General features: G+C 38.7%; 1 protein-coding gene across 3 annotated transcripts; it reads left to right on the plus strand.

The window, feature by feature from the left end:
- The first annotated feature begins 147 nt into the window (after positions 1 to 147).
- Positions 148 to 22,745, plus strand: TMEM167A (transmembrane protein 167A). 3 transcript variants are annotated; one of them, XM_052775784.1, is made up of 4 exons: positions 148 to 245; positions 12,768 to 12,877; positions 18,397 to 18,431; positions 21,505 to 22,745. In XM_052775784.1, the coding sequence occupies exons 1-4, from the start codon at positions 243 to 245 to the stop codon at positions 21,573 to 21,575; spliced, it is 219 nt and encodes a 72-aa protein (XP_052631744.1). In that variant the 5' UTR covers positions 148 to 242; the 3' UTR covers positions 21,576 to 22,745. The 3 variants fall into 3 exon arrangements, with proteins under 3 accessions (XP_052631744.1, XP_052631743.1, XP_052631742.1); XM_052775783.1 differs by lacking the exon at positions 148 to 245 and adding an exon at positions 5,815 to 5,841; XM_052775782.1 differs by lacking the exon at positions 148 to 245 and adding an exon at positions 9,300 to 9,359.
- The last annotated feature ends 4,425 nt before the right edge of the window (positions 22,746 to 27,170 follow it).

Consider the following 27,170-nt stretch of genomic DNA (forward strand, 5'->3'; position numbering starts at 1 on the left):
CCTACCCGAAAAAGCCGCGCTCCCGCCCGCCGCGCGCCAGCCAATGAGAATCGCGCTCCCCCTTCCGTCCCGCCTCCTTCCGGCCGCTCCAGCCAATCGCGATCCCTCACATCGCCAACTGCCAATCCCGGCAGCGGCACTGCCCGTTCCCCCCCCAGGGGGCGCCCCTTGGGCGCGCTTCCGCCCGGCTTCTTCCCCGCTCCCTCCCGCCGGAAGTGTGATGTGGCCGCGAGCGGGTAGCCATGGTAAGCGCGGGGCGGCGGGCGGGCGGGGGGTGCCTGCTCCGCTCCGGGGTCGCCCCGGCCCCCGACCCCCTCCCGCTGGCACGGCCGGCTTCCGTGCCAGCCGCGTGTACCGCCGAGCGACGCTTGCCGGGCCCGCTGGCATCCCAGAGGCCCCTCGCATCCCATCCGGGCCGGGCCTGTGAACCCCTTCAGAGGCCGAGGCCCTCGCCCCGCCGCGGGGCAGCGAGCCCGCGGGAACGGAGCCGTCCCAGTTCTGCCGTAAAGCCTTGCTTAGCAGTTGGCCTAGCACTAACGCAAACGGGCATGTCTGCGGCTCCTTGGTCCCTTTCTCGCCCCCAGCCCGACAGGTTTTTCCCTCTCTACCGGCCTAGCCCGGGTTTTTCCTGGGACGGCAGTCCTTGCTCTGACCTGCAGTGCCTTGTCTGTCAGGATAGTATTTCTGTCTCTTCTGACCTTCTGGTTTATTGGGTATGTTGTTTGACATCGTGCTTCTTGAGCAGTAAGCTGAATGCCGTTCTCGTTTTTCAGGAATAGTGTCAGAGGCCTAGGTCCTTTTGCTAATGAAAACCACGAGCAATATATATAGAATTGACCTAGAGGCTTATTAGCATTGCCATTTATGTTTTCTATGGTTTCTGCCTTTTTTTTTCATTCTACGTCCAGGGAATATAAATGAAAGATTTGTGTTTGGGTTAGAGTTAAAGCTGTGCTGTGAAATAGCCTTCTCAGCTGATCTTTATACAAGCAGTGCAGATACATGATTTCTAAATTAAAAGGAAAAACAAAGGAATAGCTAAGAGAAAACCTTTCCCTGTACAAACAAAGGTTTGTACATAACTTTAGCACAGAATTATTTGAAGATGAGCATTTTCAAAAATTTTTCTAGAATCATGGAGTGGTTTGGGTTGGAAAGGATCTTAAAGATCATCTAGTCCAGCCCACCTGCCATGGGCAGGGACACCTTCCACTAGGTCAGGTTGTTCAAAGCCCCATCCAGCCTGACCTTGACAGGTTATCCATCACCAGCGATATATACGGTACAACTTCCACTGAATCTTTTTGTACTTCCCACATATTTATTAAACGAGTAATATATCTTGAACTTTCTTATGGTTCCGTTCAAAAAAAGTTCCTAGGCTCCACATCTTGTCACCAGCAGGAAATTGCTGGAAGTTGCTCACCTGAGCATTCCTTGGCAGATCTTTTAGATGAACCTGTTCTAATCTGTGGCTTCAAACAGTGAACAAAGGGTTTTCATGATAAGAGGCATAAATTATCTCAGAAGATCTAAAACACACATACAGAAAACGAGATGAAAGAGAAGTGAATACTTCACCTCTGATCAGTGCCTTGAAAAGGTAGATACTATAGAAGAACAACATAACCATGGTGTTCTTCATAGTACTTAAAATGATTTGAGATTGTAGAAAAAAGGCAAGAGAACCTTTATGATCAGTGAGACATTTACATTAAGCACTTAAATATAACGCTGATGTTTAGAAAAAAGATTATGGCAAGCATATGAGATCTTGTGAGAATTTTTTTCTCTGCTTGTCCGTGTTGCTTGTTAGAGGTTACTCTGTATGTTTCAAGGAACCTGAAGTAAGAATCTTTTAATGAGACTTTTCTCGTGATTTTGTGTCATAGGAGGTGAAAATGAGATTCCTCAGTCTTGTGGTGCTCAGGGAATTTGCTCAGGGAAAACAATAACCCTCATGGCATATCCAGGACTTCGGATTCTCCATGATGCTACTTCTGGTGTCATGGCTTTTTGGAAAAAAAAGTTGTCTTCTGGGACTAGCAGTCATGAGCTGTTGGTAATGACACTTTCTTCTGAGCTCACACTTGACTGTGAGATAGGAAACAGCTGCTGTCTGTGTATTGTCAAATGGAAGAGAGTAGAGCTATACCTCCAATTTGTTCTCTTTCTCCAAAGAAAATGAGCTGCAACTGTGGCAAGGCAGTAGCTCTGTGAATAGCATAATTTTTGAAGCATTATTTCCAAAGGACTTTATCCCTTGGAACTTTCTATCCCATTGTCTCCCGGGCTTCCTTACCACATCCTTACTAAGCAAGTCAAAACTTGTGCTGGTGAACCGCCAGCTGCTGCCAAACAGAATATATATAAGCTGGATTCTACCTGTCTTTTCCTTTATGTGAAAGCACAGCTTGTGTTTATTTTTTTCCTGTTCACTGCCAGTGAGTAGAAGAAAAATTTACTGTTTTAACTTAAACCAATTTTGGAAGTGGATAGAAGCTGCTCAATGGATTAAAAAGTTACTGGAAACAGAAAGGATGCAGTATAATGACACAGCTGCTTAATTTATTTAGAAGCAGAATATGTATTGTTTCCTGACTTTTACAAATCATGGTGTCAGTTTATCCTGTCAACTTTTGAAATTTTATATCTGAAAACTCAACAAAACTTTTCCTGGTGGGGTTGAAAAATTTGCCGCATGCATGTGGTGTGGTGGGTGGAAGGAGGGAAGAAGCCTAAAGTAATATTGAAATTAATGATGAGCCTCTTACCTGCTGAAGGGTTGTCTTCAATTTCCTCTGTAGCAAAAATGTGCAATTGCAGCCAAACATGAGTACATGTACAAAAAACCAGCTTAGTAGCTATGTCTTGTGTCTGTAATTGCAATTTGGTGATGAAGAAAATAAATAATTGCAGAAAACTTCACAAAGATGGCTTCTTTCCCTTCACCCTCTGGTTAGGACTGGCCTTGAGCCCCACATTACTGCCGAAAAATTGATTGGGGAACTTTCCATGAGGACAAACATTTCTGTCACAATCTTTGTTGCTATCTTAGAATGGTGTTTATAGAAGGAAGGGGAATTGCTCATATAACCAATTGTAAAAGCATTCATTAGTAAATATTGATCCAAACCAAGCTCTCGGATATAAACATAGCAGAATCTGAGACACTGTTCTGCAAAAGAGCTTTTAGGAGTCTTCAAGTACAAAGTTTTGTTGTTTGGCTTATTCAAAGTTAAAAGGAAGAATCAATCTTGATTCAAAGTTGCTAATAGCTTTGTCTTTATCATGGCCTAAAGGTAGGTAGGATTAAAAACATCTCCTAGTTCATCTTACAGTCTTAGGATGTCTTTGTATTATGAATTTATTTTGGAATAATGATGGACAACTTTTTGCATGTCAGTATTATAATGCTATCAGGCACTGAATTTTTTGAATAAGGAGCAATTAGAATTTCAGGGAGTTACAGCTGCAGTAACAAATTTTGCATCTGATAAGGCCTTTGGTACCCAGCTAATCTGATTTTGCTGGGAATCTGAGGATTTTACTCTTACACCAAAGCTGTTATGCAAGAAGATGCTAGGACCTCCTTTGCTACCAATCATGTAACAACTCACCCGTGACCCTGCACTCGATGCTTGTTGACCCCCATGGCAGCTCTGGCATGCCCCTAGCAGTAGGAGCAAACACTCCTAATTGAGGAGAAGGCAAGAAGGATCTACTCTCCGTGTACCTTTCCTCCCGTCAGAATAACAAGCTTGTCAGAGCATTGAAAAGGAGAGAGGAAAGGACAAATAGGACGCGCAGTGCAGATAGGTAGGGACAGTGAAGTATGTTGTTTACTACACAAGTATTGGTGCTTAGTAAATCTCGTACCATCTGTAACTGCACTTCTAAATAGTAATGCTGCTGTGGAGTAGGCATGTTGTGAGTTACTTCAGTAACTCAGTGCTCAGTATAGATATTTCTGTGTCAGTTTACAAGAAGACGTGAAAATATATCATCGATATTTTGCTTCTGTGGTTATAGAACAGGGAAAACTATTTCGTAAGATACATCTCTTGTTCTGATTTGGGAAGAGTAGGATGCAATGAGTCTGCTTTTGCAAATTTTACCACATACCTGAATAGTCCAGGAATGACACAAGTTGTGAGAAACCATTTCTTTGCTGAGCGCTGAGTAGTTCTTATTAAACATCTTTGGCATTCTGTCTGCTATTAAACATCTTAATTTTATTCAGTAATAGCATGAGAAGTGGGGATCACATTTTTCTGCAGGCCATTTGAAATTAATAGTGGGCTGATTATACATTGTAGATTTTCCATTCATGATCCAAACTCTTAAGTTGAACAGAAAAGGAAGCTACCATAAAATAGTCAATGTCACTATTTAATTTTTTGATTGGCTGCAGCATTAGACACCATGCACATCCACTGTAATAGCTACAGTGTTGAATACATTTTTCTGCTGGAAACAGCTGGCATCTTGCTGAAAATGTTACCTGTATTACAGATGCTAAGAATCCAAACCACGCATCTGAAATCTGCCAAACAAGAGACCTGCAGAGGTGCTGTAGGCCTGCCCAGTGGCATGGGACATCAGAGACTTAGCAGAGCTTTTCATGATTTCTTGACTAAGTACATTTTTTCTTGATAAAGAAGTATTTATTTTTCATGTTTTAAAGAGATGTTTCTACTACTAATGAACACACAAAAAAGTATTTAAATAGTATACATAAAATGTTACTAATTTTTTTCTAATTCTTAGGTAAATTAAAAGGTAAGCTTTTTGTGCAGGCTTTAGAACAGAAAGAGCATACTGTCCCTTTACTGCATGCAGCAACTTCTTAGGCTTTTTGTAAGGATGTTCAGGAATGCAGTTCAGCTTTGAATTGCACAGGCTTTCTGTGGGGATAAAAGACATTGAGAGAAATAGAAGGTATCTGGTTTTTTCCTGTTGTGCTGTGGACTCAGTCTCTAGTTAGTTTTGATTCTTACTTGTGAGTTTGGTATGTAGTAGAACTTTCACCGTAACATTATTTTCTTAAATTTATCAAACACTGGCAGATAGAATTTTAGCCATCAAAGTATTCAATACAACAAAGAAAAATATTTCAGTATCTTCCTTTTTAAGAACTTTGACTTTCTTCCACGTCCCATGTTCAAATTCCTGTAGCACCTTCTGTTACAAACTCAGGCTTTTTGCATGCTGCTTTTATTAGAGTAAGGTTGTCATCTCGTGCAAAATGTGCTGGCATGTTAGAATGAATCTTACCTCTTCCATTCACACAAACAGTTTTTACTGTTTCTTAAGATTCTCTTGTAAACTTGAGGTAAACAAACTAAGCACTGTGGTGTGCAGCTTCAGAAGGAAGAGTTAGCTAATTTGACAGAACCTACGCTGCTCAGTTACCAAAAACATAGGAATGGTGCAAGTTAGGCATACTTTTTTGATGAACAGGAAGAGAAGCTGGAACTTACTCATTATGAGAGAAGTTGTCTCTTTCTTTACACAGATAATTTTTCTCCTTCTGTTTGACTATACTCTAGAAATACCTAATGTACAAATTTTTAGGGCAGGAGAGGTAAAAGAGCTACAAATCAAGATATATGTCCTTTTAGAGAGCTCTGTGGCAATGGCTGAATATCACCTGCTCTGTTCATAGTTCCAGAAACTACCGTTAGGTTCCCTATTACTCTGGAGAACATACTTAGCTTCAGCATCCTAAAAAGAGGATTATAGAAATTACTCCTGTTACCTAATGGGGAAAGAGAGCAGACAAAAAATCTGTGTAAAATTGCAAACTACATAATCTGCAACAGAGACATGGAGGAAAAGGTATCTTAAGCTTTTACTGCCACATCTAACATAAGTCTATGTTTGTTGAGTAAATATATGGACATATATATCTATGTTTTACAGTAACCCTGATAAAAAAGCTTAATATTGCAGCTTTCACTTTGTTTTTTATTGTAAAATTTTTTGGTGAAATGCTGTGTCTGTTAGCTGCTTACACCAAGAGTTCAATTTTGAAACTATTGTCTAGGTATTGGGGCAAGAAGAAGGAATTCAAGTGAGCATGGAATTTCAACATCGTCACCTTGAGGTCTCATTTCGGTGTTGGTCTGTGGATTGGAATTGCAGTAAAAAACCTAAATGTGTTGAAGTCAGAAGAGCTTTTGTAGGAGAGGACAACTGTTTCCATCTGTTAATTCATTGTCTGATTGTTTAGAGAGATTGGTTATGTTTTAAACAGATGTATTAGTCTCCAGTTAACTAAAAAGCATACATTTTAGTTCCTATGTGCTGTACTTGCCATTTAAATTAGATGACTTCTTCAAAAAATGTCTAGGGTAAAGATTCCCTATTACTCTTATTGAGCCTCAGCCTGAATTTTATGAATGCAAAAATATGGATTTTAGACAGAACTTTCAATATTTTGGACAGAAATGTGAATGAGCATTAAATATTGTACTTAAATTCCTTGGAAACCAAATACTGGGGTGAATGTGCAGTAAACTTAGAGTGAAAAACCCTATTCTTGTTGGAGCAACCAGTAACTGCTAACTGGACAGTATTTGGATACTTACTAAGCACAAACCAGTTTTGTCTAAACATTCTTGCTTAGTTCTTCAGTGTAGTTTTGCCGATAATCGCTTTGAACTTAACCGATTTGCAGGTTTTGTATCTTTCTGAAAGTTCTAATTAGCATGCCTCTTTTACGAATGCTTATTTTCCATTCATTTTTATCAGATTACATTTGGCAGCAGTGGGAAAACAAATTGTTTCAGAATAAGTTGGAAAATAATGTAATTATGTGCATGTTTTAATTAACTTTTAGCAATTGCTTTGACCTTCAGGTTGGGAGTAGTCCTACATGTTTTATTTCCTATTATTTTTTTCAGTTTATACTCCTAAAAATTAGATTTAGACTGGGAAAATAAGAATTGCAGTACCTAATGGAAACCTTTAGATAATACACATTTCCAGCTTTTTAAGACCTCTCCATTAAAATTTAATAGATTGATTTCACTTCTCTATGATGGGATTTGAAGCCTACATTACTATTTTAATGTAGGCTTTTACCTTTTTATCAGCTCTTGCTTAACCACAGTTTAACTACAGTGTAAGCTCTTGCTCACATTCTAATATGAGAAAGGCAGCTAAACGATCAGGTATCGTTTAGCATTTGTTTCTTTGGTTCCAGAGAACATAATCATCCATAAACTTTAAAATATTGAGGAGGAAAAAAAAAGTAAAACTGTTATAGAAAGACTGTATAGTCTGCAGCATGTTACACAAATGCAGTTGTCATTTCTTTGGAATATTCTAATAATTTATCTGTGTTTGCGCACATAAATTGATTATTATAATAGTAACTATGGGGCAAAGTTTAACAACTTGCTGGCACTACAATGGCCTCTGTTTTTATAGCACACACAGATGAAATCATGGTCACGCTGCAATCAGAGGTAGAGTAATCATTTTGTAAATACTGAAAGTCTAGGGAAGGTTAAGCTTTAGTTTCAGTGTTAAGTCTGTTCAGATAAACTGGAAGAGCTTTTGTTTCATGCTTTCTACCAACCCAGGGGGACAACAGTATAGGGTTTATGTTCTCCTCCTGCAAGTTTTTTTCCCCTTAGAACTGTGGTATCAGGTGGTTTGTTTTAAATGGAAGTATATGAGGCAAGGGGAAGTTCAGCAGGTCCTCCATGGCACATAGTTGTATCAAAACTTAAGACATAATTTATTATAGTGCTACCCAGGGATTGCATCATTCAGTGGTCCATAATTCTGTGGTGCTGTCTGCAAAGACATGGAACAAAACAGTATCTGAATCAGAGAATGTGGGAGTGATGGAGCGAATAAAAAGTACAGAGGTAGACGCAGTACAAAGTCTTGGTTATGCCTGTTATTTTCACTGTAGAAAAAAGTTTAGGATCAGTGCATCTATTACGGCTATGTCTGCTGAGGCTGAATACACATTTACCAGTGATCAGTAAAAATTTAGGCAGTCTGAGCGTGCCCTCCCTTTCAGCACATTGAATTAAATACTCCTATAAAGTGCAAGAGTTGTTGATGACCAGAACTCTGAGCTGCTTCCTTTTTTTTTTTTTCTTGTCCCTAAATGTAGTAAATTTAATGCTGACTAAATTGCAGGACTGACAACTTTTGTCTATAATCAGGTTGCCAGGGGCTTTGCAAATGTTATGGCCCATCAGGATTCCCTTTCTCAGCCACATAGGAAGTTTTTCACTCTAAATCAACAGTTACTAAAGTATATTAAACTTTAGTTTATACTTTAGTATATTAAATTTTTATTACCATGTACTGTTCCATAGATTTCTTTTTACTCCCTCTGCAGGCTCCTCCTTCCCTCTCTTCTCACCCCAGAAAAAGGAATTGTCGCACCATGTCCTGCTCCTGTGATGTAGCGGACTCACTGATGGAGTCTTCCAGAGGCAACTGGAGACCATTCCTTTCCTTATAACTCCCTGTTTTGCCCCAGTATCCTCTGTGCTGACAGCTACACTGTTCAGATGCAGACTTGAATAGGAATACATTCAAATATCTCTAGCTGTAATGTTTGTATTCTAACTACCATTAGTATTTCTAATGCATGCCACCACTGCTAATCTGAACACAAGAAAATTTTCAGGGATATTCATTCTTTATTTCTATAGTGTATTATATGGAACTATTTTTAATAAGATACGATATGATCAGGGAAATAATACTGAGGCATTTTTTTAAGTTCTAATTTTGGGAAGGATTTAAAAGAGCCTTTGGGCATGTAGCTCTCAAAGCTAAAATCCACGGTCTTAATTTCTAAAGACTTATGAAAAAACTTGCTCTTGCAAGTTGTGCTGAATACAATACCTCATTAGTGCTGCAGGTGATGTGATAGTGCTCCACAACTACCTGGAGACAGCATGGGGCGGGGGGGGGGGAGTAAGGGGAAGTGTCATTACTTAAGTAACACAGAATGTAACTAATAAGGTGTTTCCACCATCTCAGAAATGTGCCAAATGCAGATGTAGAAAATTTCAGCGTATATAATTAAAGCGACAGCTTGCACTGTCTAAAACAAGAATAAAATACCAGTGCTGATTCTTTTCTGCATTTGCAGTCCGAGTTAGTTGTCATTTCACCAGCATGTGGACACAGTCTAAAAGATAGCATCAGTTTCTCCATGTGCTGAAATTTCTTTGTAGTGGGAATGAGGCTCACAGGATCTACATTAAGCCAGTCAACGTGTTTTAAAAATTCCAGTTAATTACTTCTGGATCAGAGGAACCCAGTTTAACCAAATGAACTGCAGCCCACCTACATTACAACATTTTCCAAATAGCTTGGTATGTGAATGCAGTATTTTTAAAAAGGATTCTGAGTAATGTGTGACTCTTACAGCAGCTTTTAATTACATCAGTTCGAGCCGCTGGGTGTAAATAGCCCTTTTCTGTAAATTCTTCTGGGCCATAAGAATGACTTCAGATGTGAAATGTGAAGCCATCTACTTCAGAAATAAATTTTCATTTCCTGTTTAAAATTGTAAACAAATTTTAAAATATGCATGTCTGTCATTTTAAAGTGACTGTATAGATAAATGTGTAATGCAGAGAACATTTCAGTGGAATGTCGTCTGTAATTACAGCGATGCCCTATGCTGTAAATCTGGAGAAACATATGAAGAGCCCAACAAAGAACAATTATATGCTGCCCCTGTTGATTGACTAATAACACATTTCATGAGTATACATTTACAGTCCCTGCTTAAGAGGAAGCAAGTGTGCCCTCCTGCCATTTTTGTACGTTGAAGTACCCGATACCGCCAGCCTCCTTGGGAAGCAGCTGCAAGAGAAAGCTTGCAGGAATTCATGGGAACCAAGCTCTGGCAGGCACTGTGCTGTGAGATGTCGAGAGCAGCTGTCTCTCCCGGAGGACTGATCAAATTAATCAGTTGATAGGGAGTATCTGGCTTTGCTGAGAGGCAGCCGCTCCTGGATCCGGCCCCGTCACGTTCCTAGACCTGCGGGAGCCAGGAGACACTGCCTCTTGTAGGTCCTAAGAGTTGTCTCTGCAGGGGAATTGCGAGTTTCCTGGTTTCTGAAGTCAGCCAAAGCTTGTGCCTAGTACAAAGGCAAAAGTCTGCTGATAATGATGGGCAGTGTTTTGACCTTTGTGAATAATCTGTCCGTTATTTATGACATGGCAGAACAGAAATGATGACTCAGCTAGCTAAGCTAAAATACTGAGAACATGATTTAGCAGATACTGTGGCTCAGGAGGAAATCAGGTAGCCTCACCTTGAGGAGCTGAAGGCTGGATTTGGGTGTTGGATCACTGCTCCACTCGTGTAATGTCCCTTCTCCATGTTCTCACTCATCGCAGAAACCTTCCTGCATGTCAGCTGCTGCGTGTAGTTGCCATTTACTCTTTACCTTTCTCTACTGCATACCTTCCCTCTGCATCTTAATAATCACATTTTCACCCTGTCCCTTTTTTGTCTCTCAGGCTATTGTAACAGAAAGGGCGTGAAGAATGAGGGAACTAGCTTGGGAATTTTGCTCCAGCAGAAGGATGGCTGATGCAAAAGAGCTCCTGCTTCACGCAGAAGTAAAGGGGAGAGTAGCACACCCACTCCAGTGGCTAATGCTGCCTTTGAGGCCATGCCCTGAAGGATGCTGAATTCTGTCATACAGGCTGCAGAGGCAGAGTTGTTCAGTTGCTCCTTGAGCCTCTCCATGCTGTTCCTTCTTAATGGGTAACTCTGCACCCACGGGTGGCCTGTTGAACGCCATTAACTTAGACGTTTAAGTTAGTTTGTGTATCTAGTCCTCTCTAATGCATGTATTCAGGCTGGCAGTTGTATGCATGTTCAGGTATTGCTTCATATGATTCATGAAGACTTCTATGTAACCTAAGGTTATGTTGTTTTTTTTGTTACTAGTTTTAGATCTCAGTATCAGAAGGGTTGTGAATGTTCCAATGACTTTGCTTCTACTAAAGCTTCTCATTTTTCTCTCTTAATTTGCTGTTAGTCAATACTGAACTGAAATATTGTGATTTTCTTTTGTAATTCTCCTCAACTATTTAGAGAAATTTGATTATTGGAGCTTCAAAACATGAGAATTTTGTGACATAGAAAGTGCACATAGATCAACAGAGATGTGCCTCAGGCTATGGAAATGGGACCTCTGATGTGCTCTTAAGTCCCACCAAGTTCTGCCTGAAGAAGGAAACTGAGATGTAATACCTTTCATAAGTGCTAAATACTTACACTTAATTAAATACTACTACTCAGCCTTCTGGGTTGAGCAGTATGAAAAAATACGAATATTTAGACACAAATTCATCAGAACTCCAGAACGAAGAGTGAATTTATTGTGTCTGCTTTGCCTTTTTTTTGGAGTTCAGACTAAACAGGATTTGCAAATGAGGGTAGTTGAGCAAAGAGAAAATAAGGCTGTTTGAAGTAAGCTGTTGCCTAGTATACTACCTGGTGCTGTTAAGTTGACCAAAATGTCAGTTGAGACATGTTAAGTTAAAAAAACCCGGAACAATAAAACTGCAGTTTCAGGCAGCTGGATTATTTTCACATTGTAAGAAGACTAAGTCTCAGATTTGGGACTAATTATTAGAAGCTAGAAAGCACAAGGACTAGTAGGCAAATATTTCTACTAAAAATTCAGTGAACCTATTGGGAAAAAAAAAATGTTGCTAGTGCATTATTTATTGGAATGGTGATGTGGCACTTGCTGGAAATCAGCATCAGCTGTCTTTCTTCCAGATTTTGTACTTGGTTATGGAGAGTACCTTCTCTCCCCCAATAATGTTTATACTTCTGGAAAAAGATTGTTTCACATAAGCAATGATAGTTGCTTCTAAATTAATAAATAAAGAACATGTTGGCCACACAAGACTCAGCCTTTAGTTAAAACGGAAAGGTTGTGATGCACTTACTGCCTATTACTGATATTTTAAACTTTAGCAAATAGCCAGATACTGTAGCAGTTTCTCAAAAATTGTTTCTTCTTACTGCCAGTAGGCAGATTAGTTTTACTATCAAACAATAGAACTTTACTACTGAATGCTAAGGCAATTCTTCCATTTGTCCAGCATTTTCCATATAATTAGCACTTCTAAAAATGTATCTAAAGATGTTTTAAATTTAAAAAGGTGATTTGAAAATAAAATTAGTTACGTTTTTGTAGTTCAGTTAGGCTTAATTGTATGTATTTCTACAAATCTGTTGAATTTTGGGTGTAGTCTTCATAAAGCAGTATATTAACAATCCTCCTACATATTTCTTGTTATTCTCTCTCTTGGCTGCCACTGGTTTACTTGTCAAATACTCTTCACCTCCACCTTCACCACCACCACCATATTCTATTGATGCAAACCGCAGTTACACGTATTCTTGGCCAGGAGGGAACATCTGTTTTCTGTAACTCTTAGCCTGCTGCTAATGGCTTTCCACAAACTGGCTTTGGAACAGGTGCCTGGGAGCAAAACTGTAAGGTTACCGTTTTGCCTGCTGTTTCTTTACCCTTCTTTGGATGGATTGAGAAGGAAAAACTCCATTCTTCCACCATTGTGTGCAACGGGCTGTTAAAAGAGTTTCTGGCTCACTGGCATTGTAGGTTTCTTTTTTGTTTTTAATGGGTATTGTCTAGGGGATCACCTGTTTTCTCCAGCTTATGCAGAGAGGGAAGTTTTGTACTGCAAAGATATAATTTTTCTTTTCTAATTTTCTTCCGTAGTCTGCCATCTTCAATTTTCAGAGTCTACTGACTGTAATCTTGCTACTCATATGTACGTGTGCCTATATCAGATCCTTGGCTCCCAGCTTACTGGACAAAAATAAAACCGGGTATGTAGTCTGATCATTTTAAAGATATACAAGCTGTTTGTTTTTAACTGCAATGTTTTAGTAACTTCTAATGGTGTGTGATAATACAAATCCTATTTTGAAAAAATCTCTCTTCAAAGATAAAAATCTTCATTTTGTACCTTACAATAGAATGCAGTAAGGTATTTGCAAGCACTTAGTTGCAATTTTATAGTAAGAATTTATTAACTAACAAAGCCAGCTAATATAGCTTTATTAGTTATTTTCTGGATTTGCAACTTTCTCGTTGGATGCTTATTAAAGATACAGAAATGAGTGACAGAAAGAAAACATTTTCCTACTTGTGGCTATTACTGTAATGATTTCTTTTTGATTCTTAGGGTGGGTAAGAAAACATTACAGCAGAAGCTGGCTTTTTTTCTGTTTTCAAGATAGGCATTTTGGAGGTACAAGTTTGAAACACAGCTTTAGCAATAATCTGTAACTAAAGAAAATTAAAAATTTTTTTTAAAATAAGCAACACTATTGTGATGTATGATCTCTTTAAGTCATTGTTTTGTATTCTCTAAGATGAAGGAATTTGTAGAGGAGTTTTTGAAAGCTTCTACAAAACCTAACCTATTTTTTTTGTCCTTTGCTCATTCTAACTTCATCTCTCACTTTCATTCCTAAAGCACATGTTCCTAGGTGACCAATGTTTTTCTCCTTTGTGTTCACTATTTTCCTGGAATGCGCTTAATGTTGCAGGGCCAATACTGCTGCAAAACAGTTCTTCTCTACCCTGCTTGCCAGTACAGTTTTTGGGGGGGTGGGAAATGGGGACAGCCACAGAGCCAGATCTGTGCCTCACACTGTTAATACCCATTCACCTTTTGGCTTACCAGTTTTCTTTGTGCTATAAAGAGTGTGACTGGATGTTTGGTGCAATCAGCAGTATGCAGAACTGTTATTTAAATGCTGTGGTTTTAAAGTAATGATTGGGCAATTTTGACCTAGAAACCACTGAGACTATCCGTAGTATTTCAGTAATACTGTCACCTAAGGTTAATACAAAGGAGATAATATTTATAGAAGTAGGAGGTAATTCTAGCTAGTAATGTTCTAGCTGGAAAAAACAGGCTTTTGGGCACTGGGTGTTTGTCTTGTCCATTTTTTCCATTAGGTCATTTGCTGTTAAAGAAAATGGTTTTTCCCTAAGTATCTTCTGTCACTTCTGCATTTAATTTTCAGAAAAAGTGTCATGTTTTAAGTAGACTCTTGTCACCAAGAACCTTGAGTGTTTGTCCTCTGAAAACCTTTGTTGTAATTAACCTCTGGAATTGCTATTTTATTACACAAGTTTTCTTTTAGCAATGTAAGATACCCAGAGTACACTAGCTTTTTTTTGATTTGGAGTTCAAACTTGAAAATGCTTGTGTCCTTTCATAGGAGGCCATGAGGTCGCCACTGACATGAGAGATTTCTTCTGATAAAAGTAAAGATGGAAAGAAAGGATGACTTCATGAAGGACTGGGGAGGGTGAGGGGAATTTGCGTGTCTGCTAGTGGAAGATAACACAATAGTCAATGAGGTATACACAGTAAGAAGTAAGAATATTTATTTTACTGATTAAAATTTTAGTGCTGTTCTTGGCAAGGAGTATTTCCTTTAATCTGGAGCTACTCTGTTTATTCTTGAGGCAAATCTGTCTGGAGTACAATAGAACTTTTTTCATAAAATGTTTTCAAAGGGTGCTGACACAGTGGAGGAGTTGGGCGTTTGATCTGTAGGTTTGTATTTATATGGATGTTGGACATACTATTTTGTTTTTGTTTTATATATACGTATGTAGACTACTTTGTACTGGAGAATAAAATGTTGGCCTGGAAGCAATGAAATTTGTTTCCTGAATGGTAGATATTTACATGGAGCTCATATGCTGTTAAACCCCTGTCCCTCTCCACTAACATATTCCATGCTCAAATGGAAATGTCTAGACATACTGGATAAAATAAATTCTAGTGATATTTCATTTTACCACAGAGATGATCTTACCTCATTATTCCTGCTCCAAATTAATAGCATAAAAAAGTAGCAATAAAATATTAAAGTGACAGAGAGGAGAAATGTTGATAGTTATTCACTGTATTTCTGACTGAGCGGTAACTTTGGTGAAGATTTAAATCTGTTGATAATAAGTAAAGAAACATGTTTCAGCTGGTTGAGAGACAGTGTTGCAAAGTGATGTCACCCATCCTCATAACACTGTATTTCATTCTGTTGACTTCTGCCAAAATCATCTTTTCCTACCAAGCCAAACAGAATTTTAAACCTTCATTTTCCCTGACACGTCTTGAGTGTTTCCATGTGCTTTGTCCTGAGCAGTAGTGTTTAATGTTGGGAAAGCAAGTGGAGATTTACTGTTTCATGCTAACTAGAGGAGAATGCCTACCACAACATAATTCTCTCCTCCCTGCTCACCAGAAAGATGTGTTAGCTTATCTGCAGTGGAGATTTCCTTTGACTTGCCATAAGCATTGCAGTGGGGTATCTCTCACACTGCCTCCTCCAGTGGCAATGGGGTTGTCCTGGTAAACACATGGCAGCTACATTTTGCAGCATTCCCAGTCTAGCAGCCAAAGTCTAAGGCCCCACTAACACTTTCTCATCTTACTGGGTTTCGTTTCTTTGGATTTTTTGTTCTCCAGATAACTAACACCACTTTCATGATCAGTGCTTTTAACATAAACACTGAAAGCCAGGAATATGCAGCAGCTCATGCACAGTTGACTTGTGGCTGCCAGAAAACAGCAGGTATGCAAGCCAGACTGACACGTTTCACCTGCATCAAAACAAGGATGAAGATGAACTTGAAGGGGAGAATAAGGAACAGTGCAATTACTTTGAATAGTTGCTTCAGGAGAAATTATTTTGGAGCAGATTCATTCAAGGCAGCATTGTTTCTGTAATAATCAAACGGGTTTTGACTTGAAGAGGTGCATGTTGTGGACCTGAGATGAACAGTAATGGAAAAATTCAGGAGGAGAAGGCCTGCACAGGCTTTTCTTCCAATGTGAGATCCCCAGTTCATTGAGAGGCCATGATTATAACTGTTTAGAAGGTCCAGATTTCAACTTACTTTTGCTCAGCAGCAAACTATGTGGACAAACAAATGTACTGAGCTGTTCCAATAGCAGCACAAGTCACTTAAAAAGGTACTGTTGTCATCTGTTAGAAGGCTTGTCAGTCCTCATGTCAGTGGTGACTTTTAAGTTCATAAATTGTTAACTGCAGTAAGGGTAGCTGATGAAACCCATATTCTAACTGTTTTGTACCTCCCATATCAGAAAGGAAAATTCATATTTTCACTAAGAAGGGGGTTTTCTAGGGCTCGGAACAATGTACAATACTTCAATTATAACTTTACATTGTTACACATGGTCGAAAAAACCCTGAGAAGGCAAAGAAATAGCCTTGCTGAGATTGTGAGGCAAATACAACAGATTTATAGACTGCCTGAAGGAGTTGAGTTAATACTCTTTTTCCCAGGTAAGATTCTTCAAATATGCATATGAAAAGGACAGTAATGTTTTATTTCTTTGAGTTCCTGGCCAAGTTTTTGAGAGATGGCAACATGAGATGCTGGGCTGTGGAATTTTTTTGTTGGTTTTGCAGCATGCAATCTGTAAATCTTAATTTTACAAAGAGTAATGACGGTTTCGATAGTCTTAAGTGCCATCCACACAGTACTATGGGGCTGTGTATTTTGCTCTATAAGATTTACACTTGAATGCCTTTTTACCTGCATGCAACTTCAAAAAGTGCATAGATGTCTTCAGGTTACTTTACTGTATGACCTCTTAGCCTGGAAAAGTGTGATGGTCTACATGCAGGGATTATTACTTCTGCTTGCGGAGCTATATAAAAGCAGAAGAAATGAGCTTTGACTATACAGAAGTACTTTTGGCTTGAGATAAAAAGATCTAAAGCACAAATAAAAAAGCCTGTTTTCTAAAAAATGAAAATGCTGGAATGCTCTTCACAATAAATTGGTCAGCAAGAGGTACATAAGTCAAAAAGCATTTTGCTTTGACTTTGAAAACCTCAGTCAGTTGCTGCCACTTGGTTCTCACCTTCCCGACACTGGACATTTGTTTCAGAAGTAAAGGTGAGGCTGCTGAGTGGAAAGAGGGAGAGAGGCTGAAGTAAACAAAGACCATAAAAGAGGCCATAAAATATGAAGTAGCACAGAAATTCTTTTTAAAAAAGTGCAAGGTGTTGACTGCTGAAGTATGCAGGCGCAAGTGGCCCAAAACTACCTGTCCACATTCAAGGAGGAAAAAAATAGGCAATTGCCAGAGCCCAAGAAAGGGGGAAGACAGATAATCAGACCATTGTTGGTATGGGTTCAAAGCACTGTGGGAAATCACTTGGAGAACTGCCATCACAGCAGGTAGTAGATGCAACCCCACAAATAACGTAGGCTGAAGTTACTACTGATAAACATATCAGGAGAAGGAGGAAAAATAATTAGGGTTTTTTCAGTCCATAAATCTATAAATAGACAATATGGTTGAATCCAGATGTTTTTACTGCATTGCAACCAGTCATACTACGAAGGAAACCTTCCTGTAGATAAGCTTTCACCACAGTTTTGACCAACATTTGAAAGGCTGAAAGCTGGCTTCTAGTTCAGGATGCTTCAGTATTCTTCCCCTCTTCCTCCTCAGATTCTAAAGCAGTCCCTGCTGTTGTTCCTCTTGAGCAGTCAGTATGAGATTATTTTAGTTACACAGTATATTATAAATTTGTGGCATACATGCTTGTACATCCCTTTGAATGTGCTCTGAATAGTTGAATTCTGCTTTTCTCCGTTGTTATTTCACTTGTGAGAATTAACGTTCTGGGCAAGCAGCATTAATGAGACATGAGCAAGGTAAACCTTGGTAAAAGAGTAAAAACAAACCTGAAGAATTGTTTTGATATTTATTTCAACACAAGTATTCTGTATCAGATTACAACTCTGAGTATGCTCTGCTAGAAGAGGGGTTTTTATCTACTGTTGGTAAGGAAGGTACAAAAGAGAGACTACAAAGCATTAAAGTACTCAGGTTTATCATTTCTTATACCTGCAGGAAAACTTGCTTCAAAATCTTAACATAAAAAGTTTTCCATGTACAATGACATGGAGGCCTGTTGGTGTTTCCTACTGCAGTACTTTTCTAGTTCTGTTTATTTTCTTTACGTAATTTTGTCTCTGGGGTACTTTAGAATGTAGAATTCTGATGAAATCTTTAGATTTGGAACACAGACTGAGTAAATGCATCTTTGCTTTTCTTGCATGCAAAAACCTTGCTAGACTTAGAAAGAACTTTGCCACTTGTTCAGTTCATAGCCTGTACCCCTCTGTGCAGGTATCTGGTGTTTTCTGATGTTGAGAAGACTGTCAAGTTGACAAACTACTGTTAATTTGGATTGTTTTAGCATAGAAGAAAGAAAATCAGTTGCTGTAAATTATTTTATTAAGCCAAGAGCCTAATGAATTTATTTTGTCTTTACAGACTATTGGGAATATTCTGGAAATGCGCCAGGATTGGTAAATTTTTTTCTTTGAAATCTTTAAGACCAGTGCTTTTTCTAGAGTATGCATTATTTATTGGGATAATGTTTCTGTGTAGCAATGAAACCCATACTCATACATTGTCTTAAAAAATGCAGGTTTTACCTCCATGAGACATAATGAAGGGCTGGGGTGTGGGGCATAACTATCTTTCTTAGCATCATGGAAGTCTGCATTTTCTAATGTCAATTCATATATGTGTTATTATATTTGCAAAAATCTTTTGCACTTTTTACTACATGAAATAACCAAGGGCATACTTATTAACATAGAAAGAAATCAATGATTCCTTAAAAACTGCTATTTGAAATTCTGATGGACTACTGACAAAAAACAGATATTTACCTTATAGTAATAAAACAACACGGAATTCATAATGCAGTAAGGTTCTGTTTAATCACAAATGTCTTTTTTCTCTCTTTTGCTAGCTTCTGTGCACTTTGGAATTATGCAAAACTGTCACTGTCAAGTGGCATCTCTGTGCAAGCTGAACAGCTCTATCTGATTTTAGACATTTTCCTATAACATTGATATTTATATTTATTTTAATCCTTAGTCTGAATTTATTTTGAGAAAGAAATGGGAATATGCAACAGAAGTTCAGTCTTAGCATTAAGGTATATCCAAGATTTTTAAAAAATTACAAATCCATCATCAGAACAGTGTTCTTGAAATTGCATTGTTAATGCAGAACATTGAACTTGTAATTCTAGATCTTCCTACTTGTCATTGAACCTAAAGGAAAAATATATGGTTCCCTTTTCTGCATTCTCAGGCTTTGAAAGGGACATGACATACATTTTCCAGTATGTCAGAAAGCACTGATGCAAAAAACAGGTTTTTGTGAAGACCTGTTGTTAAAATGATTGCAGATATTGTCCTATTTAGATAATAGACATAGCAGAACCAGTTTTAATATTGAAGGATATGGAAGTTTAGTAATTGAAGGATACTGGCAGGGTGGCAGCTGTCAAATTAATTTTGAGCTATACCAGCAAAAACAAATATAAAAATACAGCTGCATTAAGATTTGTTCAAGGTTGAAGAGAACACCTTTCCTTACAATCTTCTTTTTTAGTTAATTGAAGTGCAAGCATATTTTTTCTATTAGCTATGCACAGCAGTTTAAAAACTATTTAAAAGAGTGCACAAGAGGTTTTATGAGGTCCCTGTCAACTTGATAAAGTTAAGAACTGCAGTTCATGTGGAATATAGTCCTGCTTTCCCATCATGTAGTAACATTAATGTGTTTGCATTTGCTGCATCCAAGGTAATGCATGCACTCTTGTGCTCCCTACTGAACTGCTTCCTTTTCTCTTTGTCGTGTAAAGCACCAATTTCTTTTCAAGTTACATCTAGAGTGGTCCAATTTGACTTTCTTTCAGACTGACAGATGAGAACGTAGCATCTTAACATTCCTTCTGTACGTTTCCTTACGTAACTACCATATCCTCAGTATGGGAAATGGGCTTTCAAGATGATTCCTATCATTCTGTTTGTATTAATCACAAAAGCATGTAGAAAGTGTAGGCTTTTAAAAATGAAAATGCCTGCTGGTTTCCTTTACGTTTAATTTGCCCAGTATGTTTAAACAACCTTTTCACTGTGCATAAGATTTTAATAACCAGCAAGTGGTTACATATTTACAAAGTTGTGCAAAATGATGTTTAATCCTGCCACATGGTGACTTCTCTTTTAAGAAAATTAAGAGCAGGGAAGTATAACCCGTATGAAAATTGTAATCCTTTAAACTGTAGGAGGTGGACTTCCTCAAAAATTTATTTTAAACAGATGTGAAGCTGCAGACATTAATTCATTCAGTTATTTGAAGTTTAATTAAATATATGCCAGATCATGACAACATCTTGTAATGTCACTGGGGCAGGCACTCCTGCTTATGGGAGGTGTCACTACAAGTATTTTATTTTTCTTTTGCCATGGAAAGTTTGTTCCTCCTGTGTTTGAAGGTCCTGCTGGTAAAAGAGACTTTTTTTTTTCTGACGATTACACCTCAATGCTAGACTTGAGAACCTTGGCAGGTTTTTTTAATGTTTCTCTGAAAACCGTGTTTCAGAAAGGATGGTTTATAGTAAAACAAAAGACCTCGCACAGCAAAAGGAAATTGAACTTTGTTTAAAGCAAACAGCTCCACCTCTGTCTTAATGCTTCTGAATGCGTAAAAACAGGAATCTTCTGACTTTAAAGAGTCAATGCTGTGTTAACGCTTCCTGACAGTTTTGTAGGCTGGAAGTACCATCCAGTGTAGGGGTACCTCTGCTCTCCAGAGAGAAGTCGGTGGATTCATGAAGAGTAATGCTTAAGTAGAAGAGTAAAAGGCTATTTTTATCACTAACCTGAAAATCTGTGGACCAGGCCCTCTCCACATGCTAACAATGTTATGTCTCTCTAGCAAAGAAACAAGACAGGCATCTGGCCATGTCTGGGCCTCTGTGAGCTCCCCAACTGGTTAGCTGGCTTCTACATGATACCATGCATAGAAGATGCATGCTGCATATAGCAGCTGTCATGGCCAGACAGCATCGAGGTACACCTCTTTGCAGCTGACACAGAACAGCTTTTGAGCAGCAATAGCCCTTAGCCAGAACTGGGAACAGAGCCAGTAAAAGATTTGGTGTCTTGTTCGGCTTTCCAATGCCTGCGTCCTGACTCTCTTTGGCACTAAGAGATAGCAGCAATATATTCTTTTTTTTTTTTTTTTTTCTTTTTAAATGTTTTCCTGGAAACTGCATCTCAGAAAAGATGGTTTATAGTAAGGTAGAAGTCCTTGTATTGATCTTTGCTTAAAGCAAACAGCTCCAGCTCTGTCTTTATGTAGCAATATATGCTATCCTACATCTTAATTTTCCCACTCCCCTGTGTGTTCTTCCTCAATACACAGCTATAGTTGTAATAGCATTTCTCCAGCTAGAAATGTTGAATATTAATTTGCATGTGCAAAGGTATAATTACCGTGTTAGGCTAGGAGCAAGCTAGGTCTGTTTAGTCATGCCTGAATTTTTGTTTGGTTTGGTTTTTTTCCCCCTCTCAGGTGAACGGAAGAGCCCCTACGTGGCTGTGTGCTGTGTTGTGATGGCCTTCAGCATTCTGTTTGTACAGTAGCAACTGGAGAGTGTCCCCTACGCCCTACAACCAAACAGCAGAGCATGGAAGACCTTCTGGCAGGAAAAGATGGGAAGGTGTCATCAAGTCTCATCTCACACATTGGATAGCCTGTCTCTTAGTGCACCCCCCACTCACCCACCCCCCCGCAAACAGACGGTCATGTAAAACAGACGGTCATATACAGTATTAGTCATAGTAATGTAACCAACTCCAGGTGACATGTACTTACTAATGTCACGTCAGTAGTGACACTCCTGATGTAACTCTTGAAATACTGAGTTTCACAGGAGCTTTTTTTACACCGTGCAGTTGAAAAGTCTTTTAAGTTTTTGTTTCTAGACCTGTTTAATGAAACTTTAAAATGATAAATCTAGCAATAAGACCACTCTCACAAGAATAAAGAACATTGTGACTCTAGGATATGTTTACAAAAGTATTTTCAGTTCTTTACTGTCTGAACAATTCCTGTCATTTTGTGATAGCTATACTTGCATACTAAAAATATGACCTCTGGCCTAAGTTACATTCAGCTTTTGTTTTCTAAGCTTGTAATTCCTCAAATAATCTATCAATATTTTTATTGTTAAGAAAAGATATGGATGAAGGCAGGGCCCATAACTGTAGTGGTATCTGACTAGCTGCTGAGAAGGCACAGATGTGGGCTTTGAGAACCTGGACTGCTTGGTGTAAAATACCATATGTATCCATTTTTAGAGATCTAGGTCTCAGGTAAATCATTCCCCAACTTTTTTCAATATTGTGAGAGAAGGATTCCAAAGGCTGTGCTGCTGTTGTTGTGTGTGATACAAGGTTGCTAAATCAGCTAAGTGAACAGTTAGCTTCTTAAGAGTCTGCAGATAGGAAAGTTGCATGTCCCAATATTCTAAAGGTTGAAGAAAACAACTAAATTAGATTGCAGTCACTATTAATAAATATTAGATTATCTTTAGTAATACTTTCCATTAGCATTTATTTTATAATTTTGCAAATTTTCAGTAATCTAGTAACTTATTTTAATAATACTTGACAGGTGTGTTTACACTAGACAGCTGTATGACTTCATATTTACTGCATTTGAGAGTTGTCTGTCAGCACTATTTTTTGGTGTTCTGAAAAGGTATGTCATCAGAATGAGCTAAGCTGGCAATAAACACACACTGAGAGGTATGTAACTGTTGTCATTCTTGTTTGAAAAACTTGTTCCATAGATCCAGATTACCCTGCATTTAGAAAGAAAGTGATTATTAGTTATTACCTTTGTGTTATCTCACATATACCTGCATATCTAAATCACAATCAGAAGTACTTGTCCAAAACTCTTTTATAATCTGGAGCCAGGAAAAACAGATTTCTCCAGGCCAAATAAATACCCCTGGTGGTAAACCAGACAGGTTCAGAGGAATACAGAGCTGTATGATGATGACCATACCATGCACACACAGAAGCCTTAAACTGTGCAGGAGATCTGGGGAGAGGCAAAATCTGTTTCTGCAACTTTAAATGTGGATACTGCTCCAAACATAGCATCAAAGCAACTCATTTCTGGATTTCAAAGGTGCCATTCCTAGACTGGGGGAAGGGAAATTCCTATGAAGTCTTGGGTTTTGACTGTCAGGTGTATACATGTTCAAAATATGCAAAGAATCATCTGCTAACTTTTTATATTAAACAATTATATTCTCATTTTTAATATTTATATTTATAGGACTCTTAATATTAATAGGACTTTATTATAAACGATGGTGTTTGTGTGATATTGACACATTTCCAATTCATCCAAAGCTGTTCTGGTTACCAGATTACTTCTTAATAATCTCTTACATTTAGCTGTGACTAGGAATACCAGTGAAACAACCCAAGGAAATTTTCCTTCGGAGAATCCACAAAGTATTGACATGAAGGCATTGTATTGCAAAAGCCTTTCCTGTTCACAGCATTTTATCATTGAAGAAGTTCAGACAAACACATCTCTTCCTGTTTGTCATTTGTTGTTCGAACTTTAAAATTATTTCTTATACAGCAGTTCTTTGTTTTGTCCTGAATGCAGGTCGTTGATGGATACTTGAAGTTTGGGACTTTTTCATTTTCTACTTTATATGACATTTACAGGATATTCATGGTGTACTGGCTGCATGGTTGCTCAACAGTGCTACTTCAGCAATAAAGTAAATAACACATTTCTCAGCAGCTGCTGGCAGTACGTCAGTTCAGCAGCACTAGGTTGTATGCAAGCATTAGAAATGATTGTAGGCAGAGATAAGTGTCATCTATGGTGGGACTGCTCAGCACTTGCCTCTAGTATCTGAAAAAAGGATCTTTAAACTGTGACAAACTTCAGTTATTTTGAAATGACTGGTTTAGGCAGGTGTTTGCCTCAGGGCGAGTTCTTTGGTTTTCAAAATTTTGGCTTTGAAGAGATTGATACCTCATCTCTTTTACTAAGATATGAAGAGAATACTGTTTTCCCATGTTAGAATCTTAAAGCCATTTTGCTTTCTTTTTCTCATGCAAAAGAGCCATGAGAAATCAAGAATACCTTGACGTTTGACCGAGGTATAAATGCTGTGAGGAGGAAGGGAAGAGTATAACTTTGGGCACACGCACTTGGTAAAACTTTACCACAAGTCATCCTTAAACTCTCAGCTTGAACTGTGTCATTTTCAAAGAGCAATAAAAGTTCCAATAGAGCTCTATCAGAAGAGGTGTCAGGGAAAATAGTCTTTTCTTGCACTCAGTCTTTGCTCTGACTCCCAGACTGAGTAGAGATGTGAAATGCTTACTACCAAATGATTTAGGTGCTAAAGTAGCCTAAAATGGCAGATACACAATTGTAGGATTTGACCTAAGTTGACAGAGTAGGTAACGGCTATCACAGGTGGCTGAGGAGACAGCAGCAGGAATTTCTCGCTGAAATACAGGAGCTTGTAACCACAGTAAGTCTGTACACCTTGTCCTATGTAGCGGTGCTGCACAGGGAGTGAATGGAATAGTGATTAAGTATGACTTACACTATAATTGTGCCTGCTATTGTAGAAAAGTACTTCCATGTTGGGACTTCATCCTTTTATCTAAACAACATCATGGATGGTGGGTCTAACATCTGGCAACCTTCCCCATCTGTACTTATTGCACACATTGCATGAAAGGTGAGGGTGGTGTAGGCTGTGGTTTTAAGTGCAGATCAGAGGAGGTTCCCATCTGTTTTTCTCTACCAGCGAGAGAACAATGAGAATGCAGGATTATAGAATAGCATTTTCCAGTACGGCAGCGTACCTTGGATCAAGATTATGCAACTTGAAAAATATCAAGTGTTCTCCCTTTAAGAGTTGCACTAGCAGAAGGAACATGTACAGACCCTATGTCTGGTGTTCGGCACAGGACAGATGCACTCTGCAGCATTTTATGTTTGTGATTGCAACTCGTAGAGACATACCTGAGCCATCTTGTGGATTGACAAAAGGTAAGGTATACCAAGCTAAAATTAGCTAAAATGGCACAAATTTGCAATCTTGGAACAAAATGTGGCAATCTTAATTGCTGCATGGAAATTCAAATTTACTGCTTAACAATGCAACTAATAATAAATTAATGCAGTAAAACCTGGAACATGATGTGTTTTTCTTTGAATACACAGAATATTTTATACCCGTGCATGTACTTGGTATGGATTAATGTTATATTAACTTTCATCCACATCTGCACTCTAAATGACCTCAAATTCAAAGCAGGGATTTAGGAAGACTAAACTGAAAAGCAGTACTAGCCATATTGGGAAATGAGTAAAGCATGAGTAAGAGATGGGATCACCGTAAAGGTCTGATGTTCTGGAGAGAGTGATAAGCAAATGGGCAGACATAGCTAATGGAGGAGGAAACAAAAAGTGGAGTCCAAGGATGACTCGAAGATTTCATGTTCTTGGAACAATGTTATTGTTTTATGAATGCCCTTTCTACCTCGTTAACCGCAGCCAGTGAGCAGTGGAAATACACTGTGATCAAGAGGTGAAGTTGCAGTGTGGTAGAGGAAATGATTACTCATTATTACTCTGTGCAGTTAAAGCCACCCTTTCCATCCTTCCCAGTGTCTCCCCAATAAATCAGTAAGGATGACGGAGGCAAAATGTCTTCAGTTCTGTCTCAATTGACATCAGTGGGAGAGCCCACCATCTAATGCTTAGAAAGGCTCACCACGATCTAGTGATTCCTTCCCCCCTTCTCCCTTTCATGCCATAACTACTCTCTGGAGAAAAAAAACAAGAAGAAAAGAAAACCAACATCTTCCTAATAAATTAAAATGCTAACTTTGGTAAAAACCACCAGAAGCCAGGAAAGTGTGATCTAAACCTGCTTCTCATACTCGTGCGACGACTTCACATCATCTAGTCAAAACATTCCCAGTTAAGGAAGGTTTTCCAGCCTGGTTTTTTTCCTGCCTTTTCTTTTGTTTTATTTGAACATTCTTAGTCATTCCAGGCACAGTTGACAAGTGCTTTCAACGTACATTACAAGGCCCATATAGGTTCCACATGTATTTGATGGCATTTGGCTAGCTAGAAAAGTAGTTTTCCTTAAGCTCATGTAATGCAATGTAATCAGCATGCTTGGGATGGAAGATGTGTCTACACATTGAAAAAAAGTTTTTGAACATGTGGCCTGAATTGTTTGCTTGACTACAGTTCTTATATTTTATAAATAATACCTTTTTTCATGATGACCTAAGGTCATAAGCAAGGCAAAAATGCTTGGAGAAATACAGTCATTCTGCAAGGCCTGCTGACAGCTGGAAAAAAACACATGCTTTTGGACAGGGAGGATCTTCTTCAGGTCCAAAATGACAAATGTCACACAAAGAACTAACCTATACTCAGCTTTCAGTTTGTCAACTCTGTTTCAAACTTGAAGGGTTCATGTGCCCAAAGGCACATCTATGTTTTTCAGTCAAATCAGTATCTGACAAGATATAATGTATCTCCAGACAACTTTTGCCTAAATTTCATGACCTCTTCATTGGCTAATAGACCACAGGTAGTCCTCAGTAAGTAAATTCTCACTTCAAGCTGCACCCTTCTGTTTGCCTGTTTAACAGTTGGAGCCCAAGCTCCTCAGATGAAACATCAGTCAGGCTGAGTCTTCACTCAAGCTTCAGAGACTTCCGAAATATAACAGCCTTTGGCACTGCAGCTCACGCATTGCTTCCTACTGCACAAGAACCAGTAGCTGTAGGAAGATTGTCAAATGCTTCGTTAATCTAAATCAGAAAGGCCTTCCGAAAGGAGTATGTTACTAACTCATGTAATCCCCACTGGTGTGGGAGTGAAACACCAACATTTTCTCAAGAATCTGGGTATAAACATTTCCAGTGACACAACTACTCCTGCCAGCTCCTGGTATGTCAATAGAGAAGATAATTACTTAATGGGCTCCTCTGTCAAATGCAGAACTTTCTACAAGAGCGTCTCATCGCATCACATCATTTCCGTTACTTGAAAGGGCTCTTTGGAAGCTGTACCACGAGAAAAGTGGTTTTCCCTCCAGCTCAGCTAAGTGAGTGGGAAGCAGCATCTCTCTCCAGCACAACCATAAGTATATCCAG

The sequence above is a fragment of the Harpia harpyja genome, chromosome Z (assembly GCF_026419915.1).
Source record: "Harpia harpyja isolate bHarHar1 chromosome Z, bHarHar1 primary haplotype, whole genome shotgun sequence".
NCBI classification, from domain to species: domain Eukaryota; kingdom Metazoa; phylum Chordata; class Aves; order Accipitriformes; family Accipitridae; genus Harpia; species Harpia harpyja.

What these genes read in the sequence shown, in the direction of transcription:
- TMEM167A (XM_052775782.1), top strand. Translation starts at nt 9,315, where the DNA reads ATGAACTGCAGCCCACCTACATTACAACATTTTCCAAATAGCTTG. An exon ending in AACATTTTCCAAATAGCTTG is followed by an intron (nt 9,360 to 12,767) that starts GTATGTGAATGC and finishes TTTCTTCCGTAG; the next exon opens with TCTGCCATCTTCAATTTTCA. An exon ending in CTGGAAATGCGCCAGGATTG is followed by an intron (nt 18,432 to 21,504) that starts GTAAATTTTTTT and finishes TCCCCCTCTCAG; the next exon opens with GTGAACGGAAGAGCCCCTAC.